The sequence below is a fragment of the Macrobrachium rosenbergii genome, chromosome 3 (assembly GCF_040412425.1).
Source record: "Macrobrachium rosenbergii isolate ZJJX-2024 chromosome 3, ASM4041242v1, whole genome shotgun sequence".
NCBI lineage: Eukaryota > Metazoa > Arthropoda > Malacostraca > Decapoda > Palaemonidae > Macrobrachium > Macrobrachium rosenbergii.
In genome coordinates this window covers 72,995,034-73,015,672 of record NC_089743.1, presented here as the reverse complement: position 1 = coordinate 73,015,672, position 20,639 = coordinate 72,995,034, and the positions used below count along the sequence as shown (strand labels likewise).

The 20,639-nt window shown below is 36.4% G+C and overlaps 1 protein-coding gene and 1 long non-coding RNA gene across 2 annotated transcripts in view; one reads left to right on the top strand and one right to left on the bottom strand.

The window, feature by feature from the left end:
* LOC136825776 (uncharacterized) overlaps nucleotides 1-20,639 on the bottom strand; it is a 478,081-nt gene that overhangs the window by 330,628 nt on the left and 126,814 nt on the right. The window lies entirely within an intron of this gene.
* The window catches only part of LOC136825739 (uncharacterized), a 36,889-nt gene continuing 27,504 nt past the window's right edge, over nucleotides 11,255-20,639 (top strand). The window contains exon 1 of the mRNA XM_067082559.1: nucleotides 11,255-12,078. Within this exon, the coding sequence (XP_066938660.1) occupies nucleotides 11,977-12,078 (102 nt within the window). The 5' untranslated portion in view covers nucleotides 11,255-11,976. The remainder of the gene's footprint in view (nucleotides 12,079-20,639) is intronic.

Genomic DNA, 20,639 nt, shown 5'->3' with positions numbered 1-20,639 from the left:
AATACCTAGAGCCAAAGCAGATTCCCCTAATACACTTCATTGTTTATTTGCTTGTTCTTCAGGCATTTACTGGTTTCTTCTATCTAAGCTTGGAACTCTTAGGTCAAGATATATTTATCTATAAAGTTTAAGAGTAAAGGGTCACAGTATCTTTAAAAGCAAAAACTTCCCTCGTTGTAGCTGTTAAGTCGAAAATCCTTTTTGGATATGGCTCCTTACTAAAAAGCAAAGTAAGGCATCAGCTGACGCCAAACCTGACACTATCTTCCTCCTTACACACATTTCGTGGAGCCAGACAAGGTAGTCTCTGAATACTTCGCTTCAAACACAGAAATGCTCTTAAAATCCCTGTCCTTGATCGTCGAATGGGAAGACGCAACAGTAATAAATCTCCGGCAATTTGATGTGAATCGCTCTAAATGTAGCCAGACTGAAAACAGGTCTGCTGACATGAGTATCAAGCAGATGCGAACTTTAGAAGCGGACCTCTGAATGCCAGCGGATATAAAAACGAGCCTTTTATGGCTGCTACCGCACGCAATTATTGTCACCTTAAAGAAGGTAGAGTGTCTGCTCAAAGGCACATCGGAGTCAAACGCGCTGGAGAGGCTCTGTTCAATGACTCAATAAATCAAGGGTGTCTCAGACTTAAAGATTTGCATAATGATGCATTCAAGTCCCGTGAAATTCATCTTCTTGGCGATTACAATCTTGAAGTGTTCACACCTTCGGGCAAAGTATTCCGGTTGACAAAGACAAAATGTTACGCATTCTCAGAGCAAATCCTAAGATGATCCGACTCTAATCTCTCTCTCTCTCTCTCTCTCTCTCTCTCAACAGTTGCTATTTCAACCATAATGGAAAACATTAACACCAACTATACATAACAGTATTTCATTAAAACATTGTCACATGTGATGTTCGCAATACAGTCATTGAGAGCACAATAAAGTATGTGATTCTCATTTTCTCAAATGTGATTAAAATTAATTATTAATATTACAGCTGAAATGTCTAGACCTTATTGTAGGCAACCCCTTACTGGATGAACAATCACCAAATACTACGTACAGAAGTGAGGGATTGCTTTGCGGCTCGAATAAAGAGGACCTACAACAATAAGGAGCAACTCTCTATATATTAAGTATTATTATTATTATTATTATTATTATTATTATTATTATTTCGAATTGGGCTGTTGATAGCTGAAATGAAGCTTAACTATAAAATAGGAAATTGGAGAATTTACCGGTACATCAACCCTGAGAGCCTTTATAAAGTATTTATGTAAGAAATAAGTGAAAAACGTCTTCTTATCAGCGCCAATAAAAAAAATTACTGGAAGAAGAAAAAAGAAAAGCATGAACGACTTCTACCTCAGGGGCATAAAACTCCAGATTCATCAATTTAGAAAAGATCAAGGTTGACTAACAAAAAAGGTCAGCTTCAGTTTATGCACAAAAAAAAGAATGGATGGAAAATGAAGACACGAGAGTTACAGGAGATTAAGCCATCGACAAATAATTGGTAAAAACAAAAGCTAAAAACAAGAAATTGGCGCTTGAACTGACGTAACCTTAAAGCACACCACTAAAAACCGTAAGAAGATGAAATGAGTCTGTCAATATTAAGGGATGTACGGTAACTAAAAGAAGTAAGTTATAAGCAGGAACGTCTGGGATGGGCGCCTCGTGTTGGCTTATAACAAAGAAACATTTTTAGGTTATCAAGAACCTCACCAAATTTATGTCAGTTTCGTACAGGAAACCAAAGTGAGTAAGTAGAGATTCTGCTTGATTAATTAAGTGATATAACAGCTGGCGTCTTAAAATTTTAAGGACGATTAACCGACATCAAAATCAAAAGGATAATTAACTGATTATTAAATTTAGGAAAAATTACTAAGACCACTGCAAATTATTTTTTTTCTAGCAGAGCATAACATCAAACAAAATTACAGATTTAACATTAAACCTCGAACATAATATGCAAATCTAACAAAAACCGGTTTCTTTAATAAATTTAAATATGCACATGCACCGTGAAGATCACACTTTGCAAAAACCTTAGAAAGATAATTGCTACCATCATCATCATTGTATTCAATAAGACATTCCTCTCCAGGTCCCCCAAGAACTCTATAATCAGCAGACATTTATGCTAAGCTTAAGGGGACCACAAAGTCATTAAAATAAATGAGGCTGACCCTCATGAATCAGAGCATTATGATTATGTCCAGTTCAGTAGAGATAAACATTCCTCCTCCACTTTTGGTACATTACTGTAACTCCATAGAAAAGCAGCCTGAGTAAACACAACCAGACCTCCTACAAGAACGGACAACTTTCGTTGTTTTAATCTTAATTCAAGAAGAAAATAGTGGTTGAAAGTATTTTGTATTTATTTTTTTACTCATGGTCTTTTACACCTATATTTGTATTTATATTTTTACTCATGGTCTGTTACACCTATGCAAGCAAACAACAAAAGATCAACTACTTTACACTTTCATAGAAATCAATCTTGAATTTAAAAAAAGAAAAAGACGGTCCATTTATTGTCTTGTCATTCTTCTGCGAACCCTATCTCGAGCTAGCATTCAAATTTTCTGGTAGCCTCTACCATATTTCAGGTTGTCTACCATTCCTTGTTCTTCTTTCTCTAGGCGTCAATCCCATATATCTACTCCCTATAACTTCCTTCAACACAGCAAAGACAACTATCTTCTACTAATATGGTAGCCTTTACTAGGACCTAACTCCTCCCAAGATCCACAATCCAAGGTCACTGTTTTTACATGCTAATATTCCTGTGGCACGTGGTGACACATTCTAGAAACTAGCTCTCCTGCAATATTTTACTTGAAAGTAGATTTAGTTTGTTCATGTGAAAAATCCTGAGCACGACTTCAGTCCAGAGCCTCAAGGGCACTTGCTAACTTTTGATCCCAGCTGGAACCCAGTGTTACGAGAGGAAATGAAAGTATAGAGGGTAACAGAAGTTGAGTAAGTCTTGAGTGCATCTGGAATCTACTGCAGCAGAGGAATGTGAAACTCTCAACCATGACTGAGGTTCAGTGATGATGGAACACATGAAACTGTTGAATGATTGGAATTCAGTGCCACAAATAAAGGTATGATGATCAGGATTGATGACTGTATTGGAAATAATTATAACTAAATGAATGAGTCTGGAGTGATTTAATGAGAAGTCACACACGCACTACTAATGAAAGTCAAGAGACAGAATTTTACTTGTGGAGTAAAGAGACTAAAGGGGCTGAGGATATTTACAGATGTAGATTAATTATTCATAATGTCATGGGAAGGGAAAAAGGAAAGGAACAACTCTATGAAGAGAATGAAGTAGTGGAATGGGGTGGTTGGGAGGAGGGGCTATATCTAAGGTTCCTTACAAACTTGGCCTGTTGGCTTTCAGACCTTAATGTGACTGTTGCTACTCCTTTCAGACTCGAGGAGTATGTCACGAGTTTCATTAGTAGTCGCCAAAGTTCATATGCAAGTGGTATCTGGCAATTGTGGGACAGTTGTTGCCTTGCATTCACTGGCGGTCTCCAATCCAGTGACGAATGCAACCAGCATCTCTTCGCTTTGTTTGTTTTGGGACTGGTAATGTGGTGGTGCATTGCTACACTCATCTGGTTGCCACTTCTCTATTACTCCTAGGCTACGCATGGATATGGTGGTGCTTGTAACTTGAACAAGAGAGGATCAACGGTCAAGCACTCAGCCCACCTCTTTAAACCAGTTTTGGAGCCAGCATTAGTGTATAGGCTCTAATGGCAGCTGATATAGATTGGATTAGATTACAGAGGAGGAAATTTGGGAAGGGGTAGGATTTAAGCTCAGTAAATGGAGGCAATAAGGCGTTTGGTAACAAGGGATGATGCAACGGTTAATTCGGTTAGATAAGAAGGAAGAGGTAGGGGAAGGATAAGTGTCAGGGGACAGTAAGCAAGGGGATATGTGTTAAGTTATCCATTAATTGGAGAGACGTAGTTTAGCGAGATTAAGTAAGGGAAATGAGGCAATTGTTTAGCTAGGTTAGGTAGGGGGAAGGGGGATCTGGAATATGTGTTAATCCAAGGCGGGGTGCTGAATAAAAGCAGAGGTACGACAAGAGTCCAAAGCGGTAAGACACAGTTATGCCAGAATTTTTCGTTTTTGTTTTATTGACTTCCTATACCTTTATGTTCTCAAAGTTTAACATTGCCCATGGTGTAGTTTTATAAGGAGTGACTAACTATTGTGATGCTGAACATGATATTTTTAATAGAAGTGTTACAATGCGAGAAATACAAGAGGGGCCAAAGCTTGATGATAAGGATACATTATGTATAAGAGAAATTACAGATGGGGCCATGTCAGGCATCAAAGACTCAACATCAGAGTACCCGATCTGAAAGCATGGCAATGGTAACTTTGGAGGCAAACTAAAAGTAACGATATTAGTGAATATTCTGATGATTTTGATCTCTCAATTACAGGGTTGGATTGCAATTTTCAGAACAAAAACATCAGAATAAAGTCGGATTTTCTTGAGAATCGAACTACACAAAGCTCTGGTGCACACAAAAATGGGATAATCAAAAGGCCTCGCTTGAGATGCGACTCAGTTTTTATCTCTTACATAAACTCCAATATTATTAATATCTTTAAAGGAGGTGGCGCAGTTGAGTGGATTACAAAGGGTAAGTTGGTGAGTAGTGGCTAAGGTTTAACAGAGGTAGAAGAAAGGGTATAGATTGACTGGAGAGGAGGAGGGATGTAGATGCTGGGTTAGGCATGAGAGAGAGCGAGACTAGATTAGATTATGTATATGGGTATGGGTTAGGTTAAAAGAAAAAGTGGAGGGGTTATGTTAGGTTACGAATGAGTGGCAGTAGGCCACCTCCACCATCATGTATTATGAATTAGTGGTGTTGATAAACTTGAGTGGGAGGTGGGATGAGGTTCCGAGTTTTGATGCCTGCTTTATAGAAAAGCATTAACTAATGTATTAAAGCCTGGGGGTTTGGGGCAGATGGTGCCTGATTATGGTGGGGACAGAGGCTGGCAAGAGTGTTGCGTGTTGCGTTTGGTGCGTCATAGATCTTACAGATCTTAGGGGTTAATGTCGTTGGGTTTGCTTTATACTTGCATGAGTGGAATCAAGTAAATAATGGTGACTCGATCAGTGGGGTGGGCCTTGTAAGGTCTGGTTGATATTTAGTTGCATGGCCACTATTGGATACAGTGTGCCACTGGTACAAAGAGCCGATGGATTAAGTGACCACTAACAAGGCTTGCGGGTTACATGTGAGCTCTGTTGAAGGATACAATGAGCCTATGGGTGCTGGACAAGTGTTGAATAACTAGGTATGGGGGTGCTGACAGAAGTAACAGATATGCCAAGCACCCGTGGCCCATAGTCTTCCATGACCATATATGTGACATTGGCTTGGAATAGTTACCTCATCCCAAATTTAAAGCTTAAACTTATCCAGCAGACCTTGAGAGTCTGGTGTTAGCAATATTACATCGCAGGTCTAGCTCCTATGTGAACTGTTCTACCTCTTCCTCTGAATACAAATGCATACCTTCAAAGGAAAACCTACTGTACTCATCTAAAAATCAACAACTTGGTTATGCTTTTAATAATCCTCATTCCAAATCTTTCTACTAGTCAATTTAGTCCTGCAGTAGTTGCAAACCCTTTTCTGTACAGGCAATAATGCTTCTTACCGTGGCCTTGGCATACATTTCAGTAACATAAATGACAATTAACAGCCCTACCGTAATCATCTTTCAACGATTCAGCATTCTGATTCTTCCACTGAGGCTCTCTCTCTCTCTCTCTCTCTCTCTCTCTCTCTCTCTCGTACAAATGTATCAAGTTATATCTCTGCAGTTACAGTCACTCTTCTCAAACTCTCCAAAAACTTTTACTGCATTATCTAAAAAGCCAAAGCGTATGCAAATTCAACGAGATGGGTACATTTCCCGTTCATGGTCTAAAACACTTTGTCACAATTCTCATAATACTTAATACTTTATTGGTACTGCATCCAGATCAGAAGACAAAATGGTCTTTCCTCCAAACTTATTTACGTTTTTGAATCTTCTTGATATATATTTCAAACATCTTTTGGCTCTGTGTTTTTGTCATTATTCCGTTCTATACATGTTATGGTGCAAGAACTCCAGTTTTTCTCTGACTACTTCAAAATTCTTAACAATTTTCATGGGATATCATATGGTCTTGATGTTTTATCATTTCTAAACTCGTTTATTTCCCTGTCAGTTCCACTATTCAGTAATTCTGTAGTCTAATAACATCAGCTTCTTTTTTTCCATTCATATATTTTGAGGCTGGTTTCCTTTGTCCTACAGTTCTTCAACAATTTCTAGCGTCTTTTATTTCTCTAGCTACATCAGTTTCTTTTTCAGGTCATTATACAATCCTCTGTAACACACACTTCCTTCTTTGATGTTTGTTTTCCATCTAATATCATTAATATTCTTACTAATTTCTTTAGCTATCTATGCTCCTTGTTTCCGATATTTTTTGTTTAACCACTATCTTTATTGTACTGCTTACTTTTCTTTAGCTTGCATCACTTACCGAATTTAGATTTCATTCCTTTGCCTCTATATCTTCAGTCACTTTCCTGGTTTACTCTGAGTTTTTATACCCCACATTTTGTCTCTTTTACCTTTTTCATATTGACAGAGTTTTGCAAAATCTTTCACCAATTCAAACTTATGATGAACTAAAACTGATCCTTGATACAGCTTTGCATTTTTCACAGCATTTATGTACGTCTGATATCAATTGATAGCTTTCACAGTTCCCAATATTCCAAGTGTATCTCAGAATGAATTCCTGCTTTTACAAAATTCAAGCAACTTGTCTTCTCTCTCATTTTTGTCCTAGTCCATATAAAACCACTTTCATTCCACCTCTACTCTTGCTACTGACACTATTCCAGTCTTTCATTAATGTCAAGTTTCCTGTTTTGTCCTGAAATTCTACCAACTCTTTAGTAATGTGACGTAATTCATTTACTTCTGGATGGTCCACTTGTTAGCATATGCAAATTATCCAGAATATTGCGTTCCATTTTGATCCATACAATTAAGTATGAAACTCTCCAAGTTTCGAAGAGTTTTTAGCCCTAGCTTTGATCAGAATATCAATACTACCTCAATATGGCATTCGTACATCTCCAAAGGTAAAGTCTTACTTAATACACCAACATTCAGCCTCTGATTTGGTAATTTCCCGTTTCTCTGGTCTATGCATTGTTTTGCTTTCTATGTTCCAAATTTTGCCACTGCTATCACCAACCATTTTAACTCTATTATCACTGATACTTATATACGGCAAACCCATGACAAAAAGACAGCTCGTTAAAAAAAAATGGGTGCCTTCTTAATTGTTCTCGCAAGTCAAAGGTGTTTTGAACAACTAACTGTGACCATTTATCGTTGTCCACAGACCCTCTTTGATCTCATGGATATCCATAGTTGCTGTGACTCCATTATACGGAAGTTAGTCAGTTATAAATAAAATCCAACATGTTGCAAGGAGATCTTACATCAGTCATTCTATCTACCTTGATGCTTCCCGAGCTTCGCCTGAGTCTTAGCACGGAGGACAATTCGGGTGTTGCACCCTGACCAATGTGGGCGACTTGTGACTGTGCGACAAACGGAAAATAATTTCTCTTAGATGGGCTTAACTACCTACGTGCTGCAGTGCTCTTTGGAATTAACAAAAACTACATCATTTTTTGTAAGTCAGTTGCATTTCATTCTCCTCTGTTGAACTGACATCATATAAACAGTTTATGTTAAGTACATACATAGAATTTTCGTGTGTAATGCAAGTCCTAGAAATTTTGCACAGTTCACTGTAAAATCATTTTCCAAGGACCAAATGTTAAAACTTACAATCCACATATGGCAACTTCAAGGATTAACAACACATTCCGGCATAAAAGTCTTAAGGGGCGATTTTGTACTGAATGAACCAACCAATTAATACTTCCATGAGAAGCAACAGAGAAATGTAATAACAAGTAGGAAAACCGATTCCAAAGTTCATAACCAAATTGTCAAAAACAATGATTTATCAGTCTTTGAGATGTTTCGCGCTACACAGCGTTTAAAAAATATAACTTGTAGACGCGCCAAAATAGCTCCATACATTCCCAAATATTTTTCGCCTACTGAAAAGACAGAGAGAGAGAGAGAGAGAAAGAGAGAGAGAGAGAAACATATACATGCAGAATCTACAAAATAGTTGACTACAGTGAATCAGTCGGGGGTAAAGAATAAAGAATAATTAGAAGTCACAAATATATATACTACAGAAACAGTACTAACGAACATATACAACCGTTTGAGACTACAGATCCGTCCACAGGCCGGTGTCAAGGTAGGAGTGGCCTTCAAAACTCATTTGGCTAAAAATCACAATATACTCTCAGGGGACAGTACTGATAAACGTACCGACCATCGAAGACTGCAGGTCCACACCTGACAGGTGTCAGGAAGGCGGGGTTGGAAAACCCATCAGCACTGCTGCCCCCGTACTGTGTTTACAAAATTATGCTAATCTTATTTCCATACATCTCTACTGCCTACCTTAAAATTTAAACAATTTACAAATTTCTTTTGATATTAAAGGATCAAGTTTATACATCCCTTGACTGATATTCATATTATGGCTGTAACTTTCTTTTATTATTATTATTATTATTATTATTATTATTATTATTATTATTATTATTATTATTATATATATATATATATATATATATATATATATATATATATATATATATATATATATATATATATATATTCTATTTCAGCCCTGGCCAGCGGAGGGCAAAAATCAGGAGGAAACAAGGCAGGGAGGAAGCTAACCACGAACGAGACCACTGACCTGTCTCCTACAGGAAGAACAGTTATTTCTAGTCAGATAATCTGAAACTTGGAAGATGATAAAAAAAGAACAGTCGTTGCGATAGACAGATATAAAACCCCAGATTATACCATGTGAAGAAATGTTTATCTCGGGCATAACAGGAACAATGAAAAAAAGATAAATTTAATGGTCGCGCTAAAGTATAAGGAATTATATACACATATATGTGTATATATGTATACACACACATACATACATACACATAATATATATTTTAAAACAAATGAGAAATTTCTTAGTTTAGTTGTGTAAATGCCTTGACACTGGAGAATTTGAAGCGTAGAACAGTATGTAACTCAATTAATGAGATAAAATCCTACAAAACGATTAAACAAGACAAATTACAACTTGTGAAGAAATGAACTCCTCAACTAAGAGAATGAGGTATGAAAGCCGGACAATAATTCTCGATTTACAAAGGAAATAACAAAAGTACAAAATCTTTTTCTCCCATAAAAAGACTGTGAAGTGTGGAGATGTACTTATTATTTTCCATTACAAACTAAAATTTATACAAAAAGTAAAACACAAACAATATTCCATATGCCCATTTCGACCTACACATGACAATACAAAGCGTTGTGACGTGCGTGTGTGTATGTGTGCGTGTATATATATATATATATATATATATATATATATATATATATATATATATATATATATATATATATATATATATATATTATATATATATATATATATATATGGAATATCTCCTCCCGAAGACCCACTTATGTGGCTCCTGCTGTTAGCATGTGAGAAACTATCTGAGGCATAAGAGAAATACATCCAAACCAAAAAAAGGGAGAGTAAAATGTAAAGTGGTAAACTCGATCCACAATACACTTTGAGGTGAGAAAGATTTATATCTCATCTCAAACACTACTACACTTGGAAACACGTACATTATTTGTGACTAACAAATGTGAGTGAAAAATGAAGAAAATCATTATACAATTTTTAAAGCGTAAGATAAGCTATGTAAAATACATCAATCTAAGTACACGCCCACAAGAAATTTTCTATACGACATCAGAGAGCATATGATCTGGATTGTTACTCCTAATAGAGTTGAAATCTCCAAGGGTTTCTTCTCTACGACTTGCAAGAGTGCATGATCTGGATTGTTACTTCGAAGAGCATTGAAATCTCCACGGTTTTCTTCAATACTGCCGATGTTGTTGTAATAAAAGTATTTTTAAACAAGATTGCAGTTTATGCTTTATAAACTTAACGTTCTGCTCGAGTTGTAACCATTTCTACGAAAATGAAAGATCTTCGTTTAATATAAGATACGTAAATACCTGTTTTATTAAGCAAGTCGACCAACAAGACATTAACAAAATATATTTGGTATAAAGTTTCTCATATACTGTCGGTAAGACAGATAATTTACATTATGAAAAACTTTCACTGGCTATTAAATTTTCATAGTTTTTACCTAATGAATGATTACATAATTACTGTTTCATTTTAAAACTGCTTCGACTAACCAAGACAAACGAGATGTGCAGAACGCAGGAAATGAAGTCTTTTGCAATAACTCAAGTTAACTCCATTAATAAAAGAATGTATAATTATAGTTTATTATTCTTGAGCAACCTAAGCAGCGTCTTTCTCTTTACAAATCTACAGCCTACAATTAGGTCGTAACTCAAATCCGGATCGTCTCTTCCTCTACATCTTAGAAGTGGGCGTTTTTCCTCTTTTCTCGAATGAAAGTGAAATCAGTAGGGTCAGAAGGATAAAAATTGACTTATAAAAAGGTAACAATGAAAGTTCATCTGTCCTGAAAGTTCTTCTGAAAGGTAGCAAAAGGACAATGGTAATCTGTTTTTAAATGCCCTTCCCTTCCTTCCTCCAAATTACTTGCTAATTGATCACGCGACCATCGGAAGATAGGAGGCCCTCGCATGAAAGAGGTAGCGGCCACCCACTCAATTAGAAGTCCTTTTCGAAGCTGTTTATAAGGCATTAGTATTCAAAATATTATTAGAGCATTCCATATATGGTCTTGTTAACCGTACTATCAACGCATCTCAGCGTTTTACTTTTTCGCCGTGTAATGTGTAGTAAGCTCCACCCATCCTTCTCTATAGCGACAATGATTGGCTTCCCACAGCAGGTTAAGAATCACTGATTGGCTCACAGTGACGTCATCCTTAAAATTAACCCAACCGGAGTGCGAGATTCCTAGATCACTGTGACCAATACAGCGCGAGAGACTGACGAGGAGGAATCCAGCAAGTGTTCCAGAGCACGTGTGACCGTCGAGCTGGACGGATGTGTTACGAATCGCTGTAAGGACTCCTCTGAAGCGCAAAAAAGGAGGATTATTACCAAGGCTACCAAGCCACCTGCAAGATGATGGTGCGTGGGATGTTCCTCATGGACATCCAGCCTCAATAACCTCCTGTTAAGGACTTCCTCCTACTTGTAAAGGATGTTGTGAACATTTGATAACATTAAATCAAAATCGAGAAAATGAGAAACACGACGTTGCTTGACTAATCAAAGTCAGATTGAATGTGATTGTGTTTATCGGTGGAAGGATATCAAGACAATTAATTATATCAGAACATTATCGATTCCAAATTTAATCCAGGACGCAGGACTTCGAATGATGTGTTGACATAAAATGATTCTTAAGAATTGCTAACACTACTGAAGAAAAACGCTCTAAAAGGTGAAAACTTTCAAACATGAATGAAGGACACTATAATATTTTTGTTATGATCTAAAAGCAGTGTTAGGCAAAAATTTCACTTTAATGGACACTCCAGAATATCATCAGACATATACAATGCCAAGAAACATTACGAGGAAATAATAAATAGTGTTATCAGGGACCCGACAGATTGTCATTCAAAGAGGACGGATACATTTCGGTTCAGCAGAGAACTACTGCTGAAAGAACAAACTGCTGCCTTGTGATATAAGATTTCCCTGAAGCTGCTGACCATTTTATGACCAGCAATGGTGGAGCTGGTGGAGAGGGTTGAGAACTATAAGGACACCACATTTAAATACCATCAACCATATCTGCCTCAAGGGACCTCCACGGCTGAGATATCCGAGGTAATTGATTACATCAATTGATCTTGAACATTTCATGAGAAATTATGCAAGGGAATTAACATTGTTCCTTAACATATTACACTGCATACTGCAAACTTCATTGGAAACATCATAACAGACTTTGATTACAATAACTAATAATTTATTAACCATGTCGCTACACACTATCCTATATGTCAAAACTTCCATAACCTACTTCTTGTTGTCCTTCAGAAAGTAACATCAGGATTAATTAAATAAATCTAAAAAAAAATATCCACACACCACATACAGTGTGTGCATGTGTGTACCTGTGTATATGGACACGAGTTTATATAAATACTCATAAAGATATCTGCATTATATGAAGCAGCGAACCTTCACGGGACATTAAAGATATTGACAGATTTAAGTTAATTTTACTCTATTTGACTGATTCCCACTGAACCCAACTTCAGGGATTCATATGAATACTTACTGAAAAAGAACACCATTATACGTTAATACTCTTATGGAACAGTGAAGACCTGAAGGAAATTATAGATCATTAACTACTATTTGCTATTCGTTTTAATATACTCATAAATAGTGGAAGTACAGTATTCTCCGTCTATCTGTCCCTTTTCTATGACTGTTAATATCTAAAGGCAAAACACCCGAATCCTGGGCCTACTACAATATTTAAAGAATAAAACTAAGTAATGATACTACTTAACTTTTAGGAATGCCCTGCCTAAAAATGACCAGAATACAGACCTAAGCACACAGATTTACAAGAAACTAAGTCCTTTTATAAAAAGAAAAACAACTCTTTCATAAAAAGATATATACTTGTAGGTCTAGATCTTATTCCCACATGATTTAAAAGCAATTTCTAAGAATACTTTACCTCACGTTTTCAATTGTAGTAGGCAAACTAACTAGCCCTTGCCCTCAAAGAACACAATCTCTTGCATGTTAAGGACGTATTTTCTATCATTATTTTTGATAATTGGAGCTATTTACATTCACCCATTATACGGATGACGTTGAAACATTGAGTATGCAACATACTTAGTCTACCATAATTTATAAGTAAAATGCATCCAATGCACACATGCTTACAAGGGTACTAAATATCAGCACCTTGGGTTCATTTATTACACATGACATCAAAAGTCAGCTAGGAATCTATTATGTTTGTAACATCCTTCAAATCAGGATCTCTTCTGTGACTTGGCTGCTTTTGATGTATAATCTTTCTGTCTGTGATAATATCTATTTCATTTGTTTATCACGGACATTCGTTTATAAATATCTTTTTCCTTCGAATTCCAACAACACTGGTTATTTGCTATATACTGATGATTTGGTTTCTATTATACTTTATCCTTTGTTCATTTATTTTCACTCCTGTCCTCGACACCCTTGTGACTGCCTGGAAACTCGTCCTAACTTTTGTCTTGCTAAAATTCACAGTTCCCTAACTATTTCTTCCTTATAATTCTTTCTTTTGTTTTCCAACTCAATATATCCTTCATATTCATTTCCATTCCCTTCCGCTTCCTCCTTATTCTTCTTCTCTGCAGTATCAATCTTTTCCCTAATCATGATTCTTTAGAAACCCATGATCTGTTTCTCTTCGTTCTTCTGCCTGTCGTCGTCGTCGTCCTCCTCCTCCTCCTCCTCCTTATCATCATCATCATCATCATCATCATCATCATCATCATCAGCATCAGCATCTACTGAGTCACTAACAGTCCTCTAGCTTCATATTTCCACTTCTTGTTTTCTTATTCTATATCTTAAACAGTACTTAGTCATCTTCTCCCTTTTCGACTCTTCCTTTTTCATGTCACTCTCCCTTTTTTCCCTTTGTCCTCTTCCACATCCTCCTCCTATTCTACTTGTTCCTCCCACGCCTTTACTCTTCTTTTCCTTCTTAATACCGATTATTCACAGTACCTATCTTTCATCCTCCTTTAAATCCTTCTCCTCCTACACTCCCTCCCCCTGCCCCCTTTCATCCTTAACCTCCATTCGATTCATGGTCTCTATCTTCGCCATCGACACCCAGTATGTCTCCGCGCGGTTCGCTCTCCGATCGAGAGTGAGACTTGTAGTGTCTCTCGGCAAAATTCGAATCTTGTCGCCCCATAATTTGTTTTGAGGTGTCTCCATATATAAGTATTGGTTCGTTTTATCTCGTATCTCCATCGCGGTGGTACGTGTCTCAAAAAGAGAAAAAAATGTTTTGGGTTGACAAGGCCCTCCCTCGAATATTTTATTTTCACTACTTTTACTGGTTAGATTTATGGTTGCGTCTGAATTTGGGTTATTTTTCGGTTAAGGGTAAAAATGAGAGAGAGAGAGAGAGAGAGAGAGAGAGAGAGAGAGAGAGAGAGAGAGAGAGAGAATAATAGTCAGTCGAGGAGGTATACCTGATATATTACCAAACCTACCTCTCTCTCTCTCTCTCTCTCTCTCTCTCTCTCCCCTCACTTTTGAAGAACCCTTGTATTACTGTAGAATGTGAACGAATAAACGTTCTTGGTCCTACTCGAACTGGCATATGAATAACGTAAGACGGTGGCAAATGAATGACCGATGATGAAACCCATTTCTCTCCACTCCCATTGCAACTCATATTAAAAGTAATATAGACGATTAACAAGGGAAAAGGACATAGACGTCGTTGGTATAAACTTCTGTCTAGGAAAAGCCTTGAATTATACGAAGGAGAGGGAAAAACCATGCGTATAGTAAAAGTATAAAACTATACAAAAAGTCATGGTCATTCAAGGTGTTTTTCAGGATCTGTGATCTAAAATGGTGTCTGTACTAAATAACATCGAATGTGCGGGCGAGCACAAGCCTACACACACACACACACACACACACACACACACACACACACACACACACACACACACACACACACACACACTAACATATATGTATGCATATATGTGTAGATTTTGTACCTAACACACGGGTTTATGTATGAAAGTTTTGTACTTTAACACACATTTTCCTGTTGATGCACATGTTTTACAAGCAACTGGCCTGCATGAAAACAGTAATGTATTGTCTGTCTCACCTAATAAGACATAACAAAGGATCTGTAAATGCTAAAAAAAAAAAAAAATTAGGTACATCATATCACAACATTTCCTAACCAATAAGTCGTTACACAAACATATACTTCAGTAGTTAAATTGAAAGATAACAAAATACATCAACCCCGTGCAGGTAATGAAAATTTTAGGAAAAAAGTTCGTGTTAAAATCATCCAATTTTGTGTAATGGAAATTGGAAAATAAAAGTGTGTACTTAAAATGACTGGGTCTTCCGGCCCTTTAAGGCAAACCAGTGCGCTATTAGGCCCGCTATATAAGGACTAACGATTTCCTTGTGACCAGCAGCACCCTACATCAGTTGGCTGAAAGCCCCAGTGGTCGGTGAACATAGTAATACAGAGATCTCCACTCATCATTTTTTCTCTCTCTCCGTCATTAGAAGATAACCACGCTCCCCCATGGTGTCTCTTAAACATACATATAGAGATTAACATGTGCAGTAAGGGTGAGGATATGAAAAAAAAGTCACAGTTCCTAAGTATGCACGGTTGAATGGACCTCTCTCTCTCTCTCTCTCTCTCTCTCTCTCTCTCTCTCTCTCTCTCTCTCTCTCTCTATGTAGGAAATGAATTAACATATACATAAAAGATGATGGTTTTAAAAAGGAAAAGGTTCTTTGTTTACAACGTCGAACGGAAGACTCTCTCTCTCTCTCTCTCTCTCTCTCTCTCTCTCTCTCTCTCTCTCTCTCTCTCATGTAAGGATTAAATATTACCACACTAAGTATGTAAATATAAGGGCGCAAAATTAGTCTGTGTGTGTGAAAAATCAAAACCTGTTATATTCTATTTTCATTTCCCTATGTAACACATATATAACCCATCTATGACAGGTAATCTTTTATGGATATGGATGCAATATCTGTGCGCAAGCAGTTATCTTCCAAATCTGTTACCTTTTTTTTTTATTTAAAAGTAAGATTTCTCTATAAGAAATACCTCAAAATATCCAGCCTCTTTTAAGGTGAAACGATCTTACAGAAATGGATAAAAGAGCGCTCTCTCTCTCTCTCTCTCTCTCTCTCTCTCTCTCTCTCTCTCTCTCTCTCTCTGAACACCACTCCAGTCCTTCTTCATATAGCTACATCAAGTAACAGCATTGCTTAGGAATCTTTTATCACGATCCCCGACATGCATACGAGTATTATTGCAATAACTGGCAAGTCATCCTTTCAGTTTCCTAGTGTCCCAACACAATCAGAAGGGAGATAAGATTCTCATGTACCTTCTCAATTAAGCTTTTGATTGAGTACATGTGGGGTTGTTAGTTGCTTCTGGTTAGGTGAGGCTGGTGGGGTTTCTTTCGAGCTTAGAAAAGGCTGGAAGTGACCTTATCTTAGGGTTGTTGGTGGTATTTGTAAATGATATTTCCTTGGAATATTTTGCTGACACTGCGTCTTAATTACATTTCTTTTAACTAAAATTATTCAGTAGTCAGAGACTCTGCTCTTATCAGATAGATGGAGCGTCACGGTTTCATTTCAGTTTCTAATAAGGCTTAAGTTATGGCTACAGAGATGGGGGTAATCGGCAAAATGGATTTCAGATTACTTTCTTTTCGTCTGGACTGAAATAATGATCATCAACTTTTCTATGTGTTAATTATCCAAACACGAATTAAAAACCATTACATTTCTCTAAAGCAAAATACCAGGGAAAACATCCGGAATCAGACGAGAAAAAACCCTCAGAAAATTAATGACAACCGTTACGGTGTTCCCAAATCTTAATCAAAGGTAAACACTTTAATATACATGGCAAAAAGCAAACACTTTAATATGCACCATTGCAAAAAGTTGCAAGTCAAGCGCACCTTGCAACAAAAAGATATCGACAACGATAAGCCCCATGCAAATAAGACTCCGCTACCCCGTACCCAGCCCTACCCTTCCACCTCTCTCCTTACCCACTAATCCCCCTTCGATAATTACCTCCATCATTAGCGCTCGCGAAGATGATGAGAATAATCCGACGTAGGTCTTGCGGATCATTTTCCTACCGAAGATGGGGCGCATGGGACTGTACAAACAGATGGGATTGTTAATAATGATTATGATAACAGTAATAATCTCATTAAAATAACAGCAATAGCTAAAACAACGATAAAATAACAAAAATAATTATCAAGATTATATTACTAAAACTGATGATGATACTCTAAATGATATCACAATATCAGTAGCAATAATAGTACTAGTTTATAATCTTAATAATGATGACTTTACTCTAGCTAAACAGCAGTTTAAATGATACGCTACAGTTTCTGAGATATACCAAATTTCAAAACAAACAGAAGAAAAGGGACCAAAATAAAAGTGGATGTAAAAGTAGTAGAGAAAGAAAATCAGACGTAAAGATAGTGTTATAAATGTAAGCTAAAGAAAACGTAAGAGATAATAAAGAAGATAGTGAAGACAGTAACAAGTGAGATAGTTGAAGTTTGCAAGCCAAACGCTTTTAGGAGAGAGAGAGAGAGAGAGAGAGAGAGAGAGATTCGGATGTTCCAAAAAATTCAGAAAGTGTGAGAAAAAGATTATAGATATAGACAGATAGATAGAAGATATAAAATATGCAATACTGTATATAGAGGGAAAGCAAAATGCTAAAAAAAATTACGGAGTTATGATGGTCCTATTAAAAACAATAAATTCGGGAGAGAGAGAGAGAGAGAGAGAGAGAGAGAGAGAGAGAGAGAGAGAGAGAGAGATTACCACCTAAACCAAATGGAGAATCGTCCAAAAGGCAAAAGGTGCTGGACATAGCAATTCCTGTTCTCTCGACTCGTGTTAGTCAAGCTCCTCAAAACGTCACCGGAGGAAGACCCAAAAAATACGAGGGTCAAGCTCTGCCCTCAGACCTTATAAACCAACCTTATTATATGCATGAATGGACCTACAAAGGCAAAGGCTCTCTCCTTCAACACTAAAAAATATGGAGGGAGAGAGAGAGAGAGAGAGAGAGAGAGAGAGAGACGAGCACCAGAGTGACACATGAGCAAATGAGAAAAAGGAAACGAATAGAGATGAAAACTGGGCAACAGTCTGAGGAGTTACTAAACTTAAAGGAAGATGAGGGTGTGAGGCACACCAAGGAACCGTTCTTACTATTCTCTCTCTCTCTCTCTCTCTCTCTCTCTCTCTCTCTGTATACATACATCCGTATATATATATATATATATATATATATATATATATATATATATATATATATATATATATATATATATATATGACTTTTTTTATCACATCACCGTGATTCATATTCAATCAGTAAGCTACAAACGTCCTTTAATATCCAATTCGCTCTACCTCGGAAATAATATATTTTCATATATGTTACCGAAGGAGAATTTTTAAATGATAATAAGTTCGTCCTCTCGCGTAGGTTAAAATGCGTCCACTGTAGTCCTGAGTTCTTGTCTTCGCTGGTTCGAGCCCACGAGACGACGAACTTATTATCAATTAAAAATTCCCCTTCGGTAACATATATGAAAATATATTATTTCCGAGGTAGAGCGAATTGGATATTAAAGGACGTTTGTAGCTTACTGATTGAATATATATATATATATATATATATATATATATATATATATATATATACATATATATATTTATATTTATATATATACACATACATACATACACATATACAGTATATATGTATATATTCATATATGTATATATACAAACGGCACGATAGGTTAGTTCTTATATATAGATAGGTAAAATCCTTAGTTCGTTATAAGGTTCTGCTGTAGGCCCTGTAGCAAACTTTCTCAGTACAAATAAATATATTTTGTTGAGTCGAGCATTTATGTCTCAAAGAAGTATATGTACGCATGCGTGCGCGTAATGTCAAAAAAAAAAAAAGTAGCAAAAATTAATGCAGTCATGGACGACATGAATAAGAATCAGAATGGGTGCATTAATAAAGAATTATTGTGCCGAAACTAGGGGAGTAGAACAAACTGAAAATTCTACGCACTTTCAGAATAAAGAAGTTTACCTCTGTATTAATCATTGCTCATAACTGGAAAAATTAGACAAACATACACAACTTCACGTAAATACGCAATACAACAAAATATTATCCAAAGATGTATGTAAACAAGATACAAACAGTGAAGGAAACAAGTACTTATAAAATAATGATCTAAAACAGCAGTAATAATCAACGCAGAATATACTTGGTAATTAAAACGATTATACAAAAAAGACATTCGACAAGGAGAACATAATGTGTAACGAAGACCACTCTACGGGAGTACTGGTCGAGAAGATCTCTTTGTAAACTTAGCAAGATTTTAAATGCTTAAGCAAATACTGAATTTCCTAATAAGACGAGAATTTCCCAATGAATATGGATTCTACCAGTTGTCAGTAACGCTGATGATACAACGAACAGGTGAATCGTCGACCCTTTCTTGCCTCCTCCTCCACTAATCCCTAGTGGCGGGGGTATCTATACCATAGACCTTGCCTAGTGGTGGGCATGGCGGTTCGAACCTCAATTTATAGCGCGTCACTAATGCATGTAATTGATTCATTGGTGGTCAGAGGAGAAGAGTGATGCTTAGGGTGTGAGGTCTTAAAACATCCCTTTTTAGCTGAGAGAGAGAGAGAGAGAGAGAGAGAGAGAGAGAGAGAGAGAGAGAGAGAGAGAGAGAGAGAGCATACAAGCTTACAACTAATCACGAGATATGAAGAAATTAAATGACAGACATGCAGACAGATAACAACACTGGTTTCACATTCCAATACATCAGGGTCTTTCGTCTAAGTTAAAGGATAATGCTTGTTTTCAATTCAAGAATGGTTCGGTTATTTAAGATTACGCTCTTTTCATAATGCAATGGATATATGCTAAAATCACAGAGGTGTTAACTTGAATAAAAGGAGGACTGCAATTTTTCCTGGATTGTCTTTATTTCGTTATTAAAGATTATCGAATACGGTGGCATAAGAGAACAATGATAATTTTAAAATATTCACAGGTATTAGAAATTCATGAATATATTTACAATTTTGTAGTATTTATAAATACGGTCTACTTCTGCCGTTTCCGAATCGCGCTCAAAAAACAGAGGCAGAGATTTCCTCGAGGTTAGATGAAAGCATGGCACCAAGAAGCATAACTTTGCAATACAAAACAATATATATATATATATATATATATATATATATATATATATATATATATATATATATATATATATATATATATATATATGTGTGTGTGTGTATATATATATATATATATATATATATATATATATATATATATATATATATATATATATATATATATATATATATATATATATATATGTGTGTGTGTGTGTGTGTGTGTGTGTGTGTGTGTGTTTGAGTGTGTATACACTATTTTTTAATTCACTATTTTAAATTTTGACGATGAATCCCTTCCGCTTGTCATTGGAGTTTTCTTCGAGAATATTAGAAAT